The sequence below is a fragment of the Archocentrus centrarchus genome, chromosome 3, assembly GCF_007364275.1.
Source record: "Archocentrus centrarchus isolate MPI-CPG fArcCen1 chromosome 3, fArcCen1, whole genome shotgun sequence".
NCBI lineage: Eukaryota > Metazoa > Chordata > Actinopteri > Cichliformes > Cichlidae > Archocentrus > Archocentrus centrarchus.
Window position 1 is genome coordinate 33,991,491 of NC_044348.1, and position 24,495 is coordinate 34,015,985.

Here is a 24,495-nt window from a genome sequence, read left to right on the forward strand (position 1 = left end):
GCCAACAAGGGGACCATTGGGTTCATACAGGTAGGCAACAATGTTGCCAGACTTTATTGCTTCGGTCCCATTCTTCTTCCTCTAGCACATCTTCCAGATTCTCAATAGCACTTGTGGAAAAGGACAAGAAAATGTTAGCATGCCTCATTTTGATGTAAAACCTTTTATTAATTCTATACCATAGACCCGGGAACGCCAACTGGTGGCCTGTGGGCCACATCCGGTCCACCAGAACTTTCCATCTGGCCCCCGAATAGTACTGCCACAGGTACTATACACCAGTCAATCATTTCACGTCATAACCTGTTAACACTTTAATGCTAGGTGATCACCGCTGAAGCGCCGGTTTCCTGCCCTTACTAGCCACAAACAGCTGGGTAAGATGTAGTGTCTCACCGCCGAGTCGACTGATCAAAGGAACTTTGATCAGTCAACTCAGCAGCGAGACACTACACTTGGTTGGTCTCAGCTGATATTTGCTGAGACCAACCAAGGATTCCCGTCTCTGGGTCTCGGGAAACATCGTATTCATAGACTTCAGAGAAGAAGTTGAAAACCTCACACTAGAATCTTTGCAGTTTGTTACAGAACCAGAACATCTGTGCCAGAGCGCCATCTCACCGTTTACACTTTATACATAAAGGTAAGTTGGATGGAAAAAATGAATACAGCTTAACATAGGGCTGGGTGATATGGACCAAAAGTAATATCTCGATTTTTTAGCTAAATGGCGATATATGATATATATCGCGATATATTTTCTTCCCAAAAGATATAAATAAAAAGGCCCTTCTGAGTCAAAGCTACGTGTCCCAAATGTCACTGTCATGGTTCACCGCTGACCAGGCAGGAAGGAGGACCCCAAAAGCAGAACTCCAGAACGGTGTTTGTGTACTCAGTTTTATTTACATGTAGTTAACAAAAGCATAAACTCTTCTCAAAACAAACCTCAAACAGGGAGAGACGAGAAATAACCTGACTTACATAACTCAACTTGACATACATAAAGGACAGCGGGGAACAACCAATGATGCGACAACAAGCAAAGAAAACACTGGACTTAAATATTAGGGGTGGGACTTTAACGCGTTAATTTTGATTAATTAATTACGGGGAAATTAACAAATTAAAAATTTTAACGCATTTCAATCGCACTTTGCACCGGAACGTTTCTCAGTGCACAAGTTCCCAGCATACAGATTATATCGACGCACGATGTCAAAAATTCAGCGGCCGCATCCTTTGAAGGACCCGGCCCAGGTCCTTCGCAGCCCACGAAGACCGCAAATGCCGGAAGTGAGCAGCTAGCCTTCATATCAGCGTCGCCTGCCGTCACCTCTGCGTAGCTCATGTCGTCTAGAATCCGTGAGTGGGAAGCACAGCTGTGTAAAAGCAGCTGGTTAAACGGAGAATGAACTTTTTCTCCTTTTTGTGGTTTAATTTTAAGTCTTTCATTCAAAATAAGCTGTTAAAACAAGCATAACACATTTCAACATCAAGGAATACAGCTGAGTGAATGATTAATGTCCAACAACTATATTACGTGAGACATTAACCTCTGACCTCTGAAAGCAGCTGCAGAAGAAACATTTGATCTATTGTCTGTCTTCCAGTCATTCTGAGCTCTCTTTACTGCATCATTCTTTCCTCTTTCACTCTCAGAAGTGCCCAAAATAAAAAAGATTCAAATGCATAACCACCATGGAGGATAGATAAAGCCCCATGCCACAAAGCTTCTGTGTACAAAACTTCAAACGAAAGTGGAGCTGTTAAAATGTTCACACTTAATACATTCAAATACATTCTTTAGTCTCAGTCGCTGCCTGATTGGATACATTGTTGCACACATGATCTTAGAAGAAAGAATGTTGCCAGGTTTGAATTACATTATATATTTCAACAACACACACACACTACTTGGTGTATTGCTGTGTAACCTAGCGACTGGCACTGCTCTTCATCGCTGCTGAGGTTTTAGCCTTTCTCAGTGACATCACAATCCAGAGGAAGATGAAGAAACCTGAGAGAGAGAGAGAGCGAAATGGTCAGACTGGAGATGCAGGGAACATGAACATCATGCAAATGAAACTGGTAACTGTGTCGGGTTACTGTCTGCAAGTGGAAGCATCCACTTTAATAACACGCACTGTTCATTACTCACACATTTATTACTCTTTTCAGTGAAAAACAAACTTATTTTGTCAAATAAAGAGTTTCAGCTTTTTTCATTACAAACTCAATGTGGGATATTCCCAAACTATCACTATCATGAGGCGATCTTTGACTGCACATAAGCATGTTTTTCAGTCCTGAAACTTCCTGATACATTTCTCACCGTGATGCAGCAGAGTGGATTCATTTAAGACAGGAAGTTATTTCATTTCAATATGAAGTTTCCCTTTCATAAATTCATTGTAAACATTATTATGAAAGTAGAGATTCAGAAAATTATGAATGTCAAGATGTGTGTGTGTGTGTGTGTGTGTGTGTGTGTGTGTGTGTGTGTGTGTGTGTGTGTGTGTGTGTGTGTGTGTGTGTGTGTGTTTGTCAGAGAGTGGTCATTTATTGTAAATCATCTGTCTGCATGCATTACTTTCATGTCCCATGAGGGGGCCACAGACCACACTTTGGGAATTAAAGCTTCTCATTATATATTAATCACATAACCCTGTCAGTTACAATGACACTAATATCAGCACAGAGCTGACCTCAGCACACACAAAAAGGTTGTACAGACCTTGCAGTGAGTTCAGGATACAGAAGAGGTAGATGCCAGGTGTGGTCAGGTAACCAAAAGAGAAGAAGACCAGGCCCCAGGTAATGCCGAGCAGAGTCATGACTCCCAGCAGGGTACAGATGTCTTTCTTGGCTCTGTCACGGTTACTCTGCCCAAACTGATTTGCAAATATAAAATGACAGAAGATTATATACAATATAAAACAATTAGAGAAGTGTGTTTGAAGACTAAATATTAAAGCTATCATACGTCCATTGTAGAGTGGAGCCTTTAAAAGGAAGTTGTAAGCATTATACAAAAATGGAGAAAATGGAGACTAGAGATAGTTTTATATGATAAGAAAAATATTGACTATCACTTGTTGATAAAACCAATTTGTTGTTGGTTTTTGAGTTTTCACCGGACATATTGACAGAGAAAATTTAAGAATTACTTGTCTTTAAAAAAAACCTAAAGCCTCCTTTGAATAACCTCACAGATTGTCTCGCACCTCTGAGCTATTATGTAGAATCCAAACACATCTGACTGTCATCCCAAACATGATGATGTTAAAGAGGAACACCAAGCTGAACAGTCCCACTGTAGTCCCCATCTTCACCTTCTCATCAGTTATATAGCATCTAAAAGAAAGAGAATGCAGATGAAACATGCTTCAGTTTCTCACACTGTGAAGTTAAAAACTTCATGCTGTAATAGAAATAAATATATATATATATTTTTTTAGCCTGTCATGTCTGGCTGTTTTCGCAATTGGAACGATGATCCGAATGTAATGATGTACCAAACATATTTGCTTTTACAAGAACAGCTCTAAGTTTTCTATAGGCTATTCTTGTTAATGTTTGTATTTTTATTTAGTTATTTATGCCAGGCCTGACAGGCAATAAGGAAAGGGATAGAGAAGAGGGGGGAGAAAAAAAAGCAAACAAAAGCAAACAAAAAAACAAAAAAAAACAAACAAACAAAAAAAAAAACGGGGGGGGGGGGGGGGGGGGGTACAAAGGGGAGAAAGGAAAGAAAAATACTCAAAGATATACATACATACATACACAAATTCACATGTCTATACAAATGCATATACATATACACACACACATACAATTTGTTGTTTGCAGTAATGTGTGTATGCGCCTCTGTCATGGAATGTACTCAATGAAGGTAAGAACTGCAACCATGTCCCCCGCGATCCAGAGGCAAATAGGAAAAGACCCAGGGGACCCAGGCCATCCACAGCCCACTAGGAGCTCAGAAGACCTGAGGCCACACATTCTGATGGCAACCGAGTGCACACCCCAGAGGAGGAAGGAGGGAGACCCTAAACGGAGCCCCCACGGCCAAAGGGCAAGAGTCCAGAGAGCCAGAGGCAATGAGCAGCCCACCCCCCCACAGGCCAGCACCCCCAGCACGAGCCGAGCCTGCGGGCCCCGAGGCCCCAAGCACCCGAGAACCGCCGGACACCCAACAGAGACCCCCCCAACACCAAAGAGGCCCAAGTCACCCCCAGGCCACAGCCGCCGAGGGAGCGGGTCAGAAACCACGCCAAGACATCCGGCCACATACCCCGGGACACACGGGCACCCACACCCCAGGGGTGGCAGTGACGATCGGTGGGGAGCAGCGTGAAGCAGTAGGGAGGGGTAACTCCGGCCCCTCTACAACCGTGTCCCTCAGGTGCCAAGGCTCAGCAAGCCACAGACCCAGGCCCAGCTGTCCACACACGCACGCACACATGCTCACATACACACGCACACAAACACGCAGGCACACACACACGCACACATGCATGCACACACACGCGGATTCCATACATGGACCCCTAGTGTGTGGGAGCGGGTACCAGCACAAAGCCAGCGACAACCCAGGGAAGCAGCCAACCCAGCCCCAAACAACTAGCCAGTCCTCACCCCAGGCAGGGTGCAAGAAACTGGGTTATGAGAAGACCCGCCCACCCCCTCCTCCCACCCAGCGTGTTGGGGGTGATGTGAGTGTACTGTATGTAATGAGAAAGCTATGGTGCTATTAAAATTGGAGGGACAGATGTAATATGAACACTGAATAACAGCGCCCATCCACACTGCCCCCCCCAAGGCCCTCAATGTCTGAAATGTAAATAAAATTGAGGAGCAGGCAGCAGTGAGCAGATAAGTGGCGCCACTTCAGCAGCGCCACCCACTAGCCATGTGTGACACACCTGCCCCCCAAGGCCCTATATGTACTGTGATGTGTTGTAAACTGACTGATGCAATTAAAAAGGAGTGGGACATCAAGCAACACAGTGAGCAGAGCCGAGGAGGTGGCCATACTCACTGGAGCACGAGCCCCCCCCCCCCCCCCCCCCCCCAAAAAAAAAAAAACCCTACGTGTGTGTAATGTGATGTTTAACTGAGTGGGAGGAGGGGAAGGGTCAGGATAAATATGACCGGGAGGTAGAGGACTACCCCCCGGAGTAAGAGAGCCAGCTAACTGCTGGCTCACTAGACACCCCAGTTCCCTACACCCAACCGCAGTGCAGGGAAGGCAGGTCCAGGGCCTGAGTGGCCACACCCCCAGGACACTGCCGTGCTCCAGGCCAGCACCCACCACCCACACTGCAAACACACACCCCACAGGCATACAAAAGACAACAAAAATCACACCCACATACACCATTACAATAAATATCACACACTCACTTTCATCCACACACATACACATACACACACACACACAAACACATATATACTGTGGTCCTGGGTCCAGGACCAACCTGCCCCATGTGGGAAACTGGTGCTCCCTCACCTGAGTGCCCCACACCCCACAGGGAGGGGCACCCAGAATAATAGAAATATTAACGCACTGACTTAGATTCATGATGTAAAAGTGTACCTGAATCTACTCAGCGACTCAAATTTTACAGTATAAATTAGATGTTTGGTGAAACAGTTTTTGCTGCTAGGCCCTTTATGGGACCTTTTCCATTTACACATGTAAATCTACAGAAACTCTGACGCACATGCCAACAGTTAATGAGTAAATATGAAATATTAGTATGAAATATTACTATATTATTTTACATGCTGGCAGATCTGTTCCTTACATCGCAATATTGCTGGAGTTAGACGTGTATGGAGGGACACGACCATAAAACCCTCTGTTTATGATCACCACCACTGACACAATGACTGCAGGGACACCTGAAAAACAAGAAAAACAAGAATTGAGCCGTCATTCAAACGGTGATAATAACAACTTCCTGCCTAAATAATAATAAAATAATAATGCATTAGTCTTATATAATGCTTTTCTAGACACCCAAAGATGCTTTATAATTTCATGCACACCTCAATCATACTTGGTGGTTGTAAGCTACTAATGTAGCCACAGCTGCCCTGGGGCAGTCTGACAAAGGCATGGCTGCCATTTTGCGCCTACAGCCCCTCCGACCACCACCAAACACACAACCACATTCACACTTAAGCAATGTGGGTTAAGCGTCTTGCCCAGGGACACCATGACAGCGTGTGCTTAGACGGGGACGCGGACCAGCAACCCTCTGGTTGCAAGGTGAACACCCCAAGGTCACCCCATCCCACCACGCTGAGTTTAAGCAGGTATCTCCTGATATAAATGTTGAAGACTCTGACAAAAAGAAGGTAGAGGTGAAACCCCTCCAAGGCCATCCAGCTGAAAGTGGCCAGCAGAGAGTAGTGAAGGACAAGAGCCATATAAAGACAGTCCAGTGGAGGACCCTGCTGTCACTGTCTGACTGAGCAGGAAGTGCAGAAGTGAAATATTAATGCAGTGACTTAGATTCATGATGTAAAAGTGTACCTGAAATTGCTCAGTGTCCCAACTTTTATAAATTAGATGTTTAGTGAAATGGTTTTTGCTGCTAGTCCCTTTTAAATTCAATTCAATTAATTCAGTTTTATTTGTATAGCACCAAATCACAACAAACAGCCACCTCAAGGCACTTTGTTTTGGAGGTAAAGACCCTACAATAATACAGAGAAAACCCAACAGTCTAAACCAGAGGTCCCCAACCCCCGGGCCGTGGACCGGTACCGGGCCGTGGGACATGTGGCACATAAAGAATAAATAACGTAAATTATTTCCGTTTTACTTATTATCTGCGCCTAAACTATATTTTATTTTTGAAAAATGGGCGGATTCGCTCCGTTACTTCCCTCCATGACTTCCTCTTGACGTGTCAAGACGTTTCTGCTCACATGATACGTCACCGCTAAAATTAAACTCAGAAGCTTCAGGCCTGTCTAACGAAATCGGTTGGTTGACCTACATAACGCTTCTTTAAATTTTTGAGTGCTCAACAAGAGTAGAAAAGCGCTATGTAAGAACTAGTCCATTTACCATTTTTATTTATCAACACCGGGGATAGCAGTGAGGTAGACCCAGCCATCAAACTGACTCTCCAGCGCTTGACACCGCGGCTCTGCAGCCACGCTCCATGTGAAATCGGCCGAACCCAGTCAAACCAGAAGCCAGCAAAAATGAGTATCAGAGAAACAAGCTCAGGGGGCTTACACTGATTCAGTGTTATGGTGAGTTGTATTTTTCATGCGCTTTATACAGTAAAAATCACCTAAGTCGAAGTCGCACAAATCGGGTTTTCACTCTAGTTGGATGGCATCTGCAGGTCCTGATTTTTTCTAACATTAATTCCAATAAAATCATCACATAAATCCGTCGGATATTCACCTACCTCGGATGAAAAATCTGGTCCCATTGTAATAAATTTCCAGTTAAATGTGATCGCATAAACTGGATGAGTTTAGCGCTAAAACCCTCCTCAGCTCCTGTCCGCCCACTTCCATGCATCGGCTCGTTCATGCACAACTACACACACACTAACAACGCCTGGAAATTGTTTTAGTGTTTATATCAGTTCATTTCACCGGGGACAATCGTGGCAAGTGTAAGCTACAAACTTGCACTTACGAGTAAAATTTCAGATTATAAAATTTGCAGAAGCAAAACTGGGCCATTTGAATCCGACTGAGGTGATTTCTACTGTATTTGTTTTTGCGGTGTATCTTATTTTGAAGGCATGTTTTACCATGGCTCTAACAGCTGACCAGGGAGCGCTGTGGGCAGAGAGCCTGTTATTCATGTTGAGGCGGGATGTTACGAGAACGCTGCTGATAGAGTTGCATACAAATACAAAGTGGATTCACGTTTTTTATTATTATACGTAGAAAATATCACACTTGGTTATGGACGTATCATTTATTTTGACGTATTTATTCGCCACACCTTAAAAGCCGGTCCGTGGAAATATTTTCTAACACTAAACCGGTCCGCGGCTCAAAAAAGGTTGGGGACCACTGGTCTAAACGACCCCCTATGAGCAGCACTTGGTGACAGTGGGAAGGAAAAACTCCCTTTAACAGGAAGAAACCTCCAGCAGAACCAGGCTCAGGGAGGGGGGGTCATCTGCTGTGAGGGGGCTGAGGGGAGAGAAAAGACACACTGTGGAGGAGAGTCAGAGATTAATAATAACTAGTGGTTAAATGCAGAGTGGGGTCTCTTCAGTCCCTTGTAAAGAAATCCATGAAATCACTGCTAGTTAAAGTGAAAGGCATATTCGGCTCTACAGAGCTAGATGTCCTAGCTTTACGGAGGTCTTTTTTATAGAGCAACAAACTCTTTTTCCAGGCTAAATGAGCATCTTCTAAGTTAGTGAGACGCCATTCCCTCTCCAGCTTACAAGTTATCTGCTTTAAGCTGCACGTTTGTGAATTATACCACAGAGTCAGGCACTTCTGATTTGAAGCTTTCCTTTTCAGAGGAGCCACTTACTAAATTATTTTTGTGCTACTGAAATATTTAGCTTGCTAGTATATGAAGGCGTGTGAGGGCCACATTGAGAAAAAAATAAATAATTTTGAGCATTTTGAGAATAAAGTCAAAATCATCGAAGCTGCTATACTCTCTACAAAATGACTTGGGTAGAAACAGCTTGATCAGCTGTGTTATTGTGTCTTGTGGTTCTACATGTCCCCTCTGTACTGTACGAAGGTGCAGCCATCCTTCCATCTAACCGTTGCCAGTTTGTGTGGTTTTTCCTTCTGAGCAGATGCGGCTTTCTGCACTCTCTCTTTAACGTCCTTATACTTATCACTACATTGTGTTTATGTACTAAAAGAGAAATCATTTCCTTGTTACTAAAGCCGATTCTAAAGTATAGTTTCACTAACTCTTTATACAAGACATTCTGGAGGGGATAACAGATGCGTCGTGGCAGTTGTTTGACTTGAAATGACTTTAATCTGCACATTTCGATTTTTTCTCAAAATTTTGAATTTATTCTCAAAATGCACAATTTATTTTTTTTCTCAGTGTGGCCCCAATACTCCTTTGTACTAGTACCAGTGCGGCCAGCTGATAAAGTAAGCCCTACAGCCTGGAATGACATTATGCTTCATAAAAGGCTCAAGCCATTTTGTTTGGTGGTTTGTCCACATTTTATGGTTATAAAACATATATATATGTTAAATATACATGCAAGGTGTACACAACACTATTTTTCCAAGAAACATTTGAAAAAGGAGAAACTAAAAGATCAAATAGCATTTTTTATGCTTTGTTCTGAGTATTTACGGATCTGTCAGGTTTCCGATGTGTGACCCCCAATAATAAACTCCTTCCTGCGCCCTTGGTTTTACCTCATTCAGAGTTTGTGACTCCTGCCGCTGTCTGCGGCTCCCAAACACTCGGAGCCGTTCAGAGGGGGGCGGGGGGAGCGCTGTGGCATGACGCTATGTTGCGCCTTCAAAATAAAAGCACGCGAGTTAAAGACTTTTCTCCTCCGCGGTGTAATTTTTGGGTGGGACAAATGCGCCTGTCTCCAATATTGGGGGGACACGTCCCCCCCCGTTCCTATGCCTATGGTCAGGACAGAGTATGATTAAAGTGGTGGGTGGGCTCCTTTACATTTTGAGAGAAGTTGAATCTAATAATAGATTAAATGCAGAGTTGAGGCTGTCATTTTCAGCATCTACATGGACGTGTAGATGCTACAGACAGCATAACTAAATACTAACACAATAGGACATGACTGCATTCCATACCTCCATCAATATTTCCTTTTTTCTGATTTTATTTTAATTTCTTTGTGTCTTTATCTTAGTAGAGCAGAAGCGAGAGCTGGATGAAGGTCTTGTGAATATGGTGGTTAAAGAATTGCAGCCTTTCTCCATTGCAGATGACTGCGGCTTCAAGGAGTGGCTTTGCTCAATCATATACTCTTCCATCCAGATGGGCTCTGAAGGACATGGTGGCCCAGAGATATGAGGAAGAGAGGACCAAGGACAAGGCTGCCATACAGAGAGTAGAGCATGTGAGTCTGACTGCTGATATGTGGACCTATATTAATATGGATGCGTATCGAGCAGTTACCTGCCATTATGTGGATGAGTCAGGCAAAGCTGGCCACAGTGCTTTTGGGAGTGCTGCCTTTCCCTGAAGCTCATACACCTGCTAACATACCTGCTGCAATGATCTGTCATGGAGGAATGGGGTATGGAAGGCAAAGTGACCTCCATTGTGACTGATGCAGCAGCTAATTTGGTTGCAACTGTCAGAGATTTAAAGCTAAGACTTGCACTTTGCTTTGCCCATTCACTAAATTTAGTGGTAAAGAAGTCTCTGGATGCCACTCCCAGCCTAGATGACTTGCGCACACGGGCAAGAAAAGTTGTTACATTCTTTAAAACTAGCACCACAGCAAAAGAGACGCTCAGAGAAGTGCAGGAGCAGATGAATCATCCAGTAATGAAACTTTTTCAGGACCTTCATTCTGCTGCCACACATTTTCAAAGAGACAGTCAGTGGGGGCAGCACTGAAAACAGACGTGAGACCGCTGTCTTCTGCAGACTATGAAACAGCTGCTGCATGCCTGCAATTGTTTGGCCCCTTTTATCAGGCAGCAGCAGAACTGTCGAAGGAGAAGAGAGTCTCTGGTTCAAAGGTCATCCCTATGACAAAAATGCTCATGTTATACTTGTATGACACAATTGGAAAAATAAGCCACAAACACAAACAGCTAAACTTCTGGGACAGAACTCAGTGTCAGCCGTGCAAAACAGATTTGACAAAGAGCCAAACAGCTCTGACCCCATCAACACTGCCGGACCCCAGATTCAAAACCCTTGGATTCTTCAATCACATACAGGCATCAGTAAAACAACTCACAGTGCACAACTGATCCAAGACACACCACCAGATACACCTACAGCAAATGATGAGAGTCCATTATCCATGGGTAATGTTATGAATTGGTTAATAGTTAAATGATAGTTTAATCATTAATTGCTAAAATGCAGGACAAGGAAAAAAGAATACATATTTTGACAACTTTGAGAGTTGATGATTATCATGTTTATCTTTCAGATATTAACCTTTGGGAAACACTGGACAGAGATGCTTCTGTAGCACGAAGGGCAAGAAATGCTACAGTGGAGGTGCAGCGGTACACGACTGATCCCCCACTGGAAAGATCAGCAGACCCACTCGCTTACTGGTGAAACCATCAACATGTGTATCCTAATCTTTTTAAATTAGCACAACAATTTTTTTTGCACGCCAGCGCCCTCTGTTCCGTGTGAGCGAGGCTTTTCAAAAAGAAACTGGCTCAATCCAAAAACAGTTGAAAAAATAATGTAACTCAATAAAATTCCACAAAATCACCCCCGCCACATTTACATAAGCACACACAATGTATGCCATGTTATTATTATTTTTATTTATTTTGGACATTTAAAAGGAGATCTGGGGCAGTGCCATTGGATTGGCAGACAGGGGTGGTGGTCCCCATCTTTAAGAAGGGAGACCGGAGGGTGTGCTCCAACTTTCGGGGGATCACACTACTCAGCCTCCCCGGTAAGGTCTATGCCAGGGTGCTGGAAAGGAGGGTGCGTCCGTTAGTCGAACCTCGGATTCAGGAGGAACAATGCGGTTTTCGTCCTGGTCGTGGAACGCTGGACCAGCTCTTTATCCTCTCAAGGATATTCGAGTGTGCGTGGGAGTTTGCCCAACCAGTCTACATGCGCTTTGTGGACTTGGAGAAGGCATTCGACCGTGTCCCTCGGGGTGTCCTTTGGGAGGTTCTGCGGGAGTATGGGGTGTCTGGCCCATTGTTGCGGGCCATTCAGTCCTTGTACAACCACAGTGAGAGCTTGGTCCGTATGGCCGGTAATAAGTCGGACTCGTTTCCTGTGGGTGTTGGACTCCGTCAGGGCTGCCCTTTGTCACCGATTCTGTTCATAATTTTTATGGACAGAATTTCTAGGCGTAGCCAGGTGGCGGAAGGCTTCTTCCTTGGTGGCCTCAGAGTCTCATCTCTGCTTTTTGCAGATGATGTGGTTCTGTTGGCTTCATCAGGGGGGGGCCTCCAGCTCGCAGTGGAACGGTTCGCAGCCGAGTGTGAAGCGGCTGGCATGAGAATCAGCACCTCTAAGTCTGAGGCCATGGTCCTCAGCCGGAAAAGGGTGGAGTGCCATCTCCGGCTCAGGAACGAGTTCTTGCCTCAAGTGGAGGAGTTCAAGTATCTCGGGGTCTTGTTCACGAGTGATGGGAGAAGGGAACGGGAGATCGACAGGCGGATCGGGGCTGCTTCTGCAGTGATGCGGACGCTGCACCGGTCCGTCGTGGTGAAGAGGAAGCTTAGCGTAAAAGCGAAGCTCTCGATTTACCGGTCGATCTACGTTCCTACCCTCACCTGTGGTCACGAGCTTTGGGTAGTGACCGAAAGAATAAGATCGCGAATACAAGCGGCAGAAATGAGTTTCCTTCGAAGGGTGGCTGGTCTCTCCCTTAGAGATAAGGTGAGGAGTGCAGCCACCCAGGAGGGGCTCAGAGTAGAGCCGCTGCTCCTCCACATCGAAAGGAGCCAGTTGAGGTGGCTCGGGCATCTGATTAGGATGCCTCCTGGCCGCCTCCTGGGTGAGGTGTTCTGGGCATGTCCCACCGGGAAGAGGCCCCGTGGTAGACCCAGGACACGCTGGAGAGATTATGTATCTCGGCTGGCCTGGGAACGCCTTGGGGTCCCTCCGGATGAGCTGGAGGAGGTGGCTGGGGAGAGGGAAGCCTGGGCTTCTCTGCTTAGGCCTCTGCCCCCGCGACCCGGCCCCGGATAAGTGGAAGAAAATGGATGGATGGATGTATGTACATACGTTTACCATATACACATACATATATAACCCTATGTTCTCCCAGAACACCACACACAGTCATCAGTCTGTATTTGTAAATGGAACCAATCATGTTTGGCCATAATGTATGCGCCTCAAAGATCCTTCAGAAAAAAGGTCTTTTCCACAAATGTAGCTCATTGAGGTGCGTGTGCACATAACTGAACAGTCTCCTCTCCTTCAACTAACTGCCTGCTTTGACTGCAGCCTTGCACTTCTCCAGGAGAGGGCGCTGTTACTGAAGCTTTGAGTAATGAACTCATTTTTGACACAATTGGCTCAAGTGGTTTAGTGCTTCACAACAGCTTCATTTTCTCATCACTAGTCTCAATCACCACAACACCCTACTCTCCACGGAGCAGGAGTAACCAGTCACAACACACACAGAGCACTCATTAACTGCATCACAAAGGCTCTCTCTGGCACCGGAGCGCTGATCTCTCTTTGGCCTTAAGCACACCTGCTTAACTGCTGAGTTGACTCAGCTCTACAAAAGTGGTGGCACTTAAGGCAGGAGAAAGAGCAAGTCACACCCATTAGGTAACAAAAAATTAATAAAAATACAGCAGGCCCTGGTAGGGCCCTAACAGGCAATAATAAGAGCTTCCTGCTTGAAGTATTCCACTCACCCCATCCCACCACGCTGAGTTTGAGCAGGTATCTCCTGATATAAATGTTGAAGACTTTGACAAAGAGAAGGTAGAGGTGGAACGCTTCCAAGGCCATCCAGCTGAAAGTGGCCAGCAGAGAGTAGTGAAGGACAAGAGCCATATAAAGACAAAGTCCAGTGGAGGACCCTGCTGCCACTGTCTGAGTGGGCAGGAAGTGCAGGTTGAGGAGGATCAGAGCGATTACAAGGCTGATGTGGACCTTCATAGAAACATCATCTCTGAGTTTTCTGTCAAACAGAGGAGATGTGATCCATGGTAAGTGACAACTTTCATTCAGATCCTTTCTACCATGTTTTGAACAGAATTAGGCCGAATCCAGCAAGGGAAGAAAGAATGGATAACATAAATAAAGGAAGAATGACATTTGCTGTAAGATAAAGACGAATGATAGGATAAGGAAGGAGGACCAAAATAATGTAACAAAGGCCAAAAAAAGGTTATTAATTGAAAAGTATTTTACAAAAGGAAGAAAAAAAATCAGGCAAGACGAGAGGTAAGGAGTTGATGGGAGAAGGACAGGAGGATTCTACCAGGAATGTGGAGGAGGGGAGGATTAAGGTTCGAAGAATGTCAAACAGCAGAAAACAAATAAATTACCTGTACGTGATGAAGAGCAAAACAGTGACGACCAGGCCAAAAAGAGAGAGACTACAGCCAATCAGAGAAATGTATGTTAAAATCTTCTGGTCTGTAGGTGAGAGGGAAGGTGGAGAAACAGGCAACTGTGGAGAAAAAAACATTTCCACATTATTTTGTTGTATTTCCATTGTAACAAGTAGTCAATGAGTTGACATATAAAATACACTATATTGCTAAAAGTATTCATTCGTCTAGTACAGAGGTCACCAATAGGCGGACCTCGGTCCAGATCCGGACTGAATTGATGTCTCATGCAGACCCGAACCTAATCCCAAAACAAACAAAACACCAGCACACGACCACAAGGTAATTAACACACATAATCCACCTACACAAGCATGAATGCAGACATGAGGCCGGACACTTCCGCAGGTTGTGTACAGAGGCCGCAAAGCTAGCTCTCTGAGCAGCTCCAAAACAGAAGCAGCTTCATGTGGTGAGAACATCAGGATGCAGCTGGATTTGAGCTTTGACTCCTTCAAAGAGTTCAGTTTTTTTTTGTCCAACATTCGCTGTGTTCTGATGTTTTACACCACGTGTTCTGCACTGACGCTGAAGTTTGTTGGAGAGTTTGAGTTTTGGAGTTCATGTTTTTCTTTATGTTTCTCCCTGTTGATGTTCATGTGTGTCTTTAATATTACACACATTAAACACCCAATGCTGCTATTTTGTGAACAGTTGGTTGTTGAATGCAATTTTTTAAACGGTATCTTTTGTCAAGTTATTCTCAGTCTTGCACCTGCCAAAGTATGAAAAACTAAAACTAAGCATGAAACCAAAAATGAAAACTAATAAAAATGAGCAAAACCACTCTGACAACTAACTAAAACTAAACTATAATGTAAAATCCAAAACTATTATCTATCTATCTATCTATCTATCTATCTATCTATCTATCTATCTATCTATCTATCTATCTATCTATCTATCTATCTATCTATCTATCTATCTATCTATAACATTAAATAGTTGGACTTCTGGACCTTGGCATCATGAAATTTTATCTGACTGGACCTCTTAAATTTTATTTGAATACCCCTGTTATAAAGGGTTAAAATAATCAAAGTTAGATTTTTTTTTAAGACTGGATTTCTTGTGTTGGTTAAACTTACGGTTAAGGAGCTTAGGAACAGATTACTGTCTTCATAAAGAAACACATCTGTATTTCTATGTTTGCCAGTCGCCCTACACCCGTGGTTCTCAAACGTTTTCCGTCGTGCCCCACGTCACCAGATGAAGACTTTTGTTGGTGGCAAAGCGGCGCTGACGATGAAGCAGTGGCAGCACGATGGTGGAGAGTTTGACTAATTGCTATGCTATCGCACTTGCTAACATTTCCTTGTTCCATCATGAGAATCAATCCGATGTTCAAAATTTGTTCTAACATGACTACATTTCCTTTCGCAGCCCACCTATCATGATCCTACGCTCCATCATTGGGGCATTCCCCACAGTTTGAGAAACACTGCCCTACACACAGAGTGGTCAATCCATTGGAATCACACAGAACACCTTTTATCTAAAACATGAGAACCACAGTTAAACCATGTTAAACTCAGCATGGACATCCTGGATCACTAACAATCCACCTGCCAACTCTGAAGCTGGTCAGAAAATGTTTGTTGAGATCGGTGAAGAACAGATGGATGGAGAGCAATTTCTCATTTTATTACTGAGGTGTTTGTTAATATTTTGTTGATGAAAGTCCCCTCAGGTCCAAAGGGATTCAGCTCCTGAATTCCACTTTCTATAATGAAAAAGTCGACTCCTACCATGAGCACAGCAAAGTATGTGAGGTGGTCACAGGAACAGGTGATGTAATTTTGACCACGTGTCCACTGGGTGATGCAGCCATCCACACTAAAATCTGGTAAATAAAACAAACAGATCCATCATACATGAGAGGCTGTCACATCCAGGTGATCAGCTCACCTGTCTGTGCTTAAAGGAAACCACAAACAGCAATAATTTCAGTTTATTAAAGAAATAGTTGTGTTATACATTATTGATGGAAGATGTGATGTTTGGTTACTCACTCTTTGTTGAGAAGTTAAAGAACTGACAGGAAGGCTTTTGGGTTTCCTGTGACACAGAAATATTGCATGTTTTCATGTTGAACAAAAACTGTATTTAATAATATAATAATGTTAACAGGCACGACTAAAGTAACTGAGAAAATTAGGTAGTAGTTACATTTATTTCCTTGGTGATGTTCATGGTGATGTTGACACGCTGCTGTAGTCCTGATATGTTCCTGCCCTTCACACTCAGGCTAACCAGTCTCTGATCATACACATCATATGAGGCTCCTGAAATATTCTACAATATAACACATATTCATCAGCTGGTTTGACAGTTTGTCCAGGAAAGATTTATGTAAGATTTGTCTATGAAATATGTTTACTGTCATTTACATCTTATTAAAAAGTAGTGATTCTTCCCTGGTGTACCAACCTTTCTTTATACAAATATAAAGAAACAAACGAGGAACTGTGATCCAAAGATATTTTGAAACCTGGGGACCTAGACCCAAAGACCATGACAGACCAACCATAACTGAGAAAAAAAAGTTTAAAAGCATGAAATCTAGTTCTGTATTTCTTTTTATCTCTAAAATTAGAGCTGTTCCCAAAGCTGTCTTTAGATTTACTAGCTTAATAGTATAAAAGTTAATGAGTTAATATTTAAAATAAATAAATGACTGCACTGATACTTCACTTGATGTTCCTGTGGTGAAAAACAATCAACATATTTTTTAATATTTAAACGCATTAACTCAATAAATCATGGAGAGAGTAACATAATGGACATAGATGATTTGTAAAGGTTATATAAGGTGAAGTTTTCTCTAATCACTACAAGACTGCATGTGAATGTTTGTAGTTTAATGGGAGATCGTTCTAACCTAAATCCACAGCGCGGTGAAGGATCACTGCACGCTAACAGTCACGATACCCATGAAGACACCTGTGCAAATTAATATTTAGAGTGCACTGAAATGAACACAGACAAGTGACTGCTCAGAATGCAAGTCTAAAAGAAGCACTCAAAATGAACTTTTTTTAAAGAACAGTGCATTATTTTAAACTGAATTTAATATTAAAATGATTTCATCTCAGTAATGTGGTATATTTTTCTCAGTATTGTGAGGTGCAGAGATCCAAGAGCTTTCAAATAAATCCTTGTGTCGTGGTCCTGGGCCGGTGGCCCAGTGTTTTGTGTTCTTTTAGTTGTGTTTAAGTTATTTCTCTGATTATGTTTGTTAGTTTTCTTTTGTATAGGTCTTCGGTTTGCTATAGTTTTGAGTTTAGCTTGGTTTATTTCCCGTTCTTGTCTTCGCTGTGTTCTTGTGTTTCTGGCTTCCGTGTCTTCCCCATGTTGTCACATGTTCAGTTCCCTCTGTGATCAGTCTCCTTTGTCCAGTCTTCGTTGTTGTCTTGAGTTCTTGTTTAGTTGCTTCCTGTTTTAGTTTGACAGTCCAGTGTTCCCTACGTGTCCTGTTGGTTTTCCTTCCCTTGTTTAATTTGTTAGATTCTGTTCACCTGTGCTGTGTGTTCCTCAGCTGTTTCTGGTCTCCCATTATTGGCCCTTTTACTGTTTGTAAACAGTGATGATGTAGGTAGTGATGCGTGTGCATTTTGGAAACGGAAGTACGGCGGAGTTCAATAGCGTTTCAATCTACAAGAAGGGATTACCAACGAAAGATCGTGAAAACTACCTGCAAAAATTTATTTTGACCACCAGCAACCGACTCCGATCCCTGTGGTACGTTAGCAAGTGGCCCAGTATCCGTGGGCGGATATATACGTGTATTTGGTGGAGAAACCCAGCTCACCGGAGAGAAGTTGCAATTTGTTGTTTGCAGCTGTGTATCGAACATCAAATATCCTGACACTGACTCGGAGTTTTGTGTCTTGAAGGCAGAAGTTCTTCCAAGTCAAAGACAAGGAAACAGGAGCGCTGTGTATGAGGCTCAGGTCATTGTAAACAAGTCAGAGAGCTACGTCCTCACAGCGGATTGTACAGTACCTGCATGGCAGCCTGAGTACTTCATCAAACTGCTTTTCTAGCTTGTTAAGAGTTTTCTGACTGCAGATATTATTGATTTACAATGAAAAAAATGTGTATATATACTGTTCCAGTCACACTGTGAAACACGCTCAACCATTCATATGTCAGTCTGCTCAGAGTTTTGACTGGCACTGCATTTTGTAATGTATAGTGCGATTAAATTTAAAATTTAATTTAATTTAAAAATCAGGACTCTCTGAGTCCAGCGATGCCTCACCTCCAAACATGTCGAACGAGAAACAGCTTACTTCAAAAGTGTCGGCATTTGCAGACTTCCGGTCACAAATACCGTAATACCACTACATGACTGTGAAGTGTAATTTCTGAGCTTTCAGGAACGGTTTGAATTTTTTCGATAGCACGAATGGTCGTGGAGTTAAGGTGAAAAGCCAGCTGATCAAGTTCCTTGGACCAGCTGACTCTGCGGTGACACTATTGTCTTAAGCAGCTGTTCGCGCCTTGTAAGATCAGGAAACCCGCATTTCGGCAGTGATTACCTGATGTTAAAGGATTAATGTGATAGAGTGTAGACTGCAAATTTAAAATTTAATATCAAGCAGGCTGCACAAACAACCTACAGGGGTTGGACAATGAAACTGAAACAACTGGTTTTAGACCACAATAATTTATTAGTATGGTGTAGGGCCTCCTTTTGCAGCCAATACAGCGTCAGTTCGTCTTGGGAATGACATATACAAGTCCTGCACAGTGGTCAGAGGGATTTTAAGCCATTCTTCTTGCAGGATAGTGGCCAGGTCACGACGTGATGCTGGTGGAGGAAAACGTTTCCTGACTCGCTCCTCCAAAACACCCCAAAGTGGCTCAATAATATTTAGATCTGGTGACTGTGCAGGCCATGGGAGATGTTCAACTTTCATCTTTCATCACTTTCATCAAACCAATCTTTCACCAGTCTTGCTGTGTGTATTGGTGCATTGTCATCCTGATACATGGCACCGCCTTCAGGGTACAATGTTTGAACCATTGGATGCACATGGTCCTCCAGAATGGTTCGGTAGTCCTTGGCAGTGACGCGTCCATCTAGCACAAGTATTCTGCCAAGGGAATGCCATGATATGGCATCCCAAACCATCACTGATCCACCTCCATGCTTCACTCTGGGCATGCAACAGTCTGGGTGGTACGCTTCTTTGGGGCTTCTCCACACCGTAACTCTCCCGGATGTGGGGAAAACAGTAAAGGTGGACTCATCAGAGAACAATACATGTTTCACATTGTCCACACCCCAAGATTTGCGCTCCTTGCACCATTGAAACCGACGTTTGGCATTGGCACGAGTGACCAAAGGTTTGGCTATAGTAGCCCGGCCGTGTATATTGACCCTGTGGAGCTCCCGACGGACAGTTTTGGTGGAAACAGGAGAGCTGAGGCGCACATTTAGTTCTGCCGTGATTTGGGCAGCCGTGGTTTTATGTTTTTTGGATACAATCCAGGTTAGCACCTGAACATCCCTTTCAGACAGCTTCCTCTTGCGTCCACAGTTAATCCTGTTGGATGTGGTTCGTCCTTCTTGGTGGTATGCTGACATTACCCTGGATACCGTGGCTCTTGATACATCACAAAGACTTGCTGTCTTGGTCACAGATGTGCCAGCAAGACGTGCACCAACAATTTGTCCTCTTTTGAACTCTGGTATGTCACCCATAATGTTGTGTGCATTGCAATATTTTGAGCAAAACTGCGCTCTTACCCTGCTAATTAGACCTTCACACTCTGCTCTTACTGGTGCAATGTGCAATTAATGAAGATTGGCCACCAGGCTGGTCCAATTTAGCCATGTAACGTCCCAAACCTCCCTAAAATGACAGGTGTTTCAGTTTCATTGTCCAACCCCTGTACATAGGTATACTGTGTACGAATTGTTCATCCCTCAGTGTAATTAGAACAAAACAGGGCAGATCCTCAGGCAGGAGAAACAGGATCAACTCCTCAAAGGCCCTTGTTTTTTCTGATTTCCAATCTTTTGTTTTATAATTTGTATTTGGAGCACTCTACACTTTTTTTTTGTTAAATTAAAATCGAAGGAGCCATTTGGGAGCCTAAAGAGCCGGCTCTCTGAAAAAAGCCGGAATTCCCATCACTACTGTCTGTCCTCCCTCATGGAGGTGTGGTTTTGTTCCAGTTTTGCTGGTTTTCCATCAACTTCAGTTTTGTGAAGTTTACCTAGTTTTTGTATATTTTTGGATTATTTCTTTAAATAAACCATCAACTACATTCAGTCCTGTTTTGGAATTCTGCATTTGGGTCCACCCTGCTCGCCACACCACTCGCACATTGTTAAAACTATGAATCCATGTGGTCTTAACATGAACATAAAATCAATTAATATTATTCATTTAAACTCTATGGCTCTACCCACAACTCCATCCACAACTACAAAAATCATTTTTTTCATTTATTTCCAATGAAGGCAGTGCTCAGAGACTTGTGCCCTTGAATGTTCAGTATGAAATACATGATAAGCAGCTATATTAAAATGGCTGACAGGTGAAGTTGATTTCATTACATTGTAGTCTTTTACTGGGAAACCTTTGGGTCAGACATTCATGCTGGAGGTTTCATCCTGTTACAACCTTTTCTTTCCCCCTGTTGTCAAGTGCTTGGTCTTAGGGGGTCATTGTTGGGTTTTCTCTGTATTATTGTAGGGTCTGTACCTTACAAAATAAAGCACCTTGAGGTGACTGTCTGTTATGAGTTGGTGCTACAAAAATAAAATGTAATTTAATTTAATAGAATTAATAAAAACGTTATGAATGACCACAGGATGAAATAAATATGGCCCAAGTGTTGGTCTATGGAAAAATAATCTTATTGGGTGTTGGTAGTTGAATTTACAGAGTAAAATCTATGCAAATACAAATTTCACATTTTTATATAACAAAGTGTAATCTCTGACCGGGTTTGTTTCAGGCCACGTAAGCATGCAGAACACAATCTTGTTGTTCGGTCCAGCCTTCAGTTCTCCCGGCAGGTGAACACTCACTGTTCTGCTGGGGAGAGGACTTTCTGATACTTCCTGTATTAAACAGGGAGAGAAACACTGCATGTGAATACCTGTAATAACACAATGAATCTCAGCTAAGGTTGATGGAGATGAGGTTTGTGTTGCAGAACAAGCTAAAATGATGACATGTCAGTGGTGATCAGGACAATGGCTAAAACTAAATTTCATGGGAATCCATCACTGCTGTTTAGACATTTTAGTCCAATGATGCCAAATTTATGGTGGTGCTGGAGGACAAGTCATTCAGACTCATAGTCTCTGAAATGTGAAGCAGCACCAAACTTTAATCCATACAGCAAATGCTGAGGTTGTAGTATAAGTAATAATATACAACCTGTCTGTGTTGCTTAGGGACAGTCAGGGATCAGCAAAGCAATCAAAATACATCTACACTGTTTGTATCCTATTAATATCCCAATGTCACACAATCCACCTGGTTTCCTTAGTAAATATAATGATTACAGCAATAATACATATTTCAATATGAGAAAAATTCATTGAAAAACCAAAGTATGTATGTACATAGTTTACAGCAAGTCATCCAGCAGTTAAGATATTTCAGTCTGGACCAAAGTGGTAGATAAAACTGATATTGTCAGTTATGCTGTTAAAAATCTACCAGCAAGTTTAAATATGACTGTGAGTGTAATTTAGAATTAGTTTGATTAATCTGATTCTTTTTAAATACCTGATCATCACTGGCATAAATACTGAGGCCATCAAAGGTACCATCAGGTTCATACAGGTAGGCAACAATATCCTCAGACTCTATTGTTTTGGTTTGATCTATGTCTTCTTTTTCTAGAAGATCTTCCAGAATCTCAATGAGTCTTGTGGAAAAGGACAAGAAAATGTTAGCATGCCTCATTTTGATGTAAGGGTTTTCATTATTTCATTATAAACTATTTTAAATACCTTAAGATCCCAAGATGTGTTTTACTCTTATGTACATGTTTAATCAAAGACATTTTACAAACACAAAATTTCAAAAGATTAAAAAAAAATGCTGTGATTTAGAATTAAAGCACTTAAAAAAAAAGAATTAAAGTGCTTACTCGATGATCTCATCAAGGCTTCCATTTTTCAAAATGGTGTTTACACACATCATGCAGCAGTTGGCATACTCTGTAAATTACAATAAAGGACACACACATACACATATTATAACAAGTTAATTAAAAGTTCTACAGCAGGCGCCACAGTTTTACTGGAAATTTGCTGCATTAGGGCTGTGGGAGGTTACAGTAGGCACAGAGAGGACAGAAACAAACACATGTAACTAAAAGGCTGACTTTTATTTATTTTCATGTTTTACCCTTATTTTACCAGGAAAATCCATTTGAGATTTAAAAAAACATAAAAAACAGAAATATGCAACTTGAGACTTGAAAATTAAAATACATCTGTATTTAACCAGAATATCCTGTCAGGTAAGACACAACATCAGTACCTCAAAGTCTTATAAAATGATCTTAGAAGCATTTAATGAGACCAAATCCTTCATATTCAGATCAGTTTGTAATCTGTTTCATGAAGACGGAGCAGCAAACTGAAAGGATTTTTTTTCCCAAGCTCTGTCCAGACTTTAGATACTGCAAACAGGAGCAAAGAGGATATCCTGTGGGTTTCTGATGGATGAACACCTGATCCTTGTTTCTTGGGTTAGATTGAAAATCGGGCTCCAATCTATATTTCTATGTCTGTCTATCAAATAAGCAATAATAAATACTTTATTTCAGATTTCAGAAATTGTTTTTGCTTCAGCAGTTAATATAATAACTTACGTGTTACATTATTTATTTGACATTCCCTCTTACAGGGATCCTGTCCTGACATGTAGTTCAGAAAGAGCACAAGAGACAGCAGCCACCAGAGTCTCCACCACTTCATCCTGTGAAGAGACTTCAGTTAGAATGAAAAAGAAACTGCTGATGTTTTCAAAGTGCGGTCAGCTTTTATCCATTTAAGAGTCTAGGATGGCGGCTGAATATTGATATAATGTTGTGCTGAGGGCAGATAGTAAATTCAGTAAATTCATTCCCAATCTGTCTGCAAAAACATCTTGCACTTGTGAGCTCCTGCATAAGGAGCACAAGTTCCAGAGGGCAGCGCAACATGAAGTGGAGTGGGAAAAGAACGCTGACAGCTGCAGCTATGTTGGCATTTTGACTCAAGTATCAACAGACACATCCAAGGATGGAACTGGTGCAGTTCTCCTGCAAGCTGAAGTTGAGCATTGGAAACCTATTGTCATGGCCCTAACCTAATAGACCCACAAAACAACCAGCATCAGATGCTCAGGGTTTTTATTAATACAAATCTGGGAGCAGAAGAATTGCTGAGGGCGGAGGAAAACCGATCTGATCAAGCACTGGAAACAGGAGCGATGTACTACGTGCAGATGTGCTATGTAGTGAGACAAGTCCAAAAACAGGAAACAGATCCAGAATGAGCTGCTGGGTACAGGTGGAGAGTGGGCAGGCAGGGGACGGCAGCAGTAAGACAAACAGGTTAGGGCTAACAGATGAAAGATGGTAATTTCCCCAAACGGTGAGCCGAGCTCCTATAGCGAACTCCGAGAATGAACAAAAACTCAGGTCGGAAATACAGAAAAGGACGCAAGCACAAAATAAAATGAGCCCGCGCTTCACCATGGAGGACAAACGAACTGGCGGAGAATGACTGCCTCAGCTGGTCCTTAAATACCTCGCTGTCAATGAGCCGATCACGCCCAGGTGTGAACTCCAGCTGCCTAGAAGGTAGAGTGACGAAAAACCCCCATACCAGCCCGGCACCATGGCACCTATAGGCTTCGTATCCAGGTCCATGATGGAGCGTGAGCATCGCTACGCTCAAATTGAAAAAGATTGCCTAGGATTGGTTTTCAGCTTAGAGAGGTTCCACTGCCGCATATATGGATTACCATCCTTCACTGTAGAAACAGATCATTGCCCACTAGTTTCTATTATCAAGAAGAATCTGAATGAAATGTCACTAAGAATTCAGCGTCTAATGATGAGAATGCTGAGATATGACTTTGAGTTAGTGTATACACCAGGAAAATACCTGATAATTGCAGATGCACTCTCACGAGCACCCACAGGGAGTAATGTGAGTACAACAGAAGACGACAAACTCTTATAAACGTGGTCTCTGCTTCC

At 42.8% G+C, this 24,495-nt stretch overlaps 1 protein-coding gene across 1 annotated transcript in view; it reads right to left on the reverse strand.

Moving 5' to 3' along the window:
- LOC115778262 (adhesion G-protein coupled receptor G2-like) overlaps positions 1-24,178 on the reverse strand; it is a 38,971-nt gene extending 14,793 nt beyond the window's left edge. Inside the window, exons 1-11 of the mRNA XM_030726320.1 lie at positions 23,986-24,178; positions 22,390-22,459; positions 22,023-22,164; positions 16,432-16,557; positions 16,275-16,320; positions 16,005-16,105; positions 14,197-14,321; positions 13,558-13,826; positions 5,814-5,910; positions 3,228-3,357; positions 2,738-2,894 (exon numbers count right to left, since the gene is read on the reverse strand). Coding sequence (XP_030582180.1) covers positions 2,738-2,894; positions 3,228-3,357; positions 5,814-5,910; positions 13,558-13,826; positions 14,197-14,321; positions 16,005-16,105; positions 16,275-16,320; positions 16,432-16,557; positions 22,023-22,164; positions 22,390-22,459; positions 23,986-24,178 — 1,456 coding nt within the window. The remainder of the gene's footprint in view (positions 1-2,737; positions 2,895-3,227; positions 3,358-5,813; positions 5,911-13,557; positions 13,827-14,196; positions 14,322-16,004; positions 16,106-16,274; positions 16,321-16,431; positions 16,558-22,022; positions 22,165-22,389; positions 22,460-23,985) is intronic.
- Between the last annotated feature and the right edge of the window lie 317 nt (positions 24,179-24,495).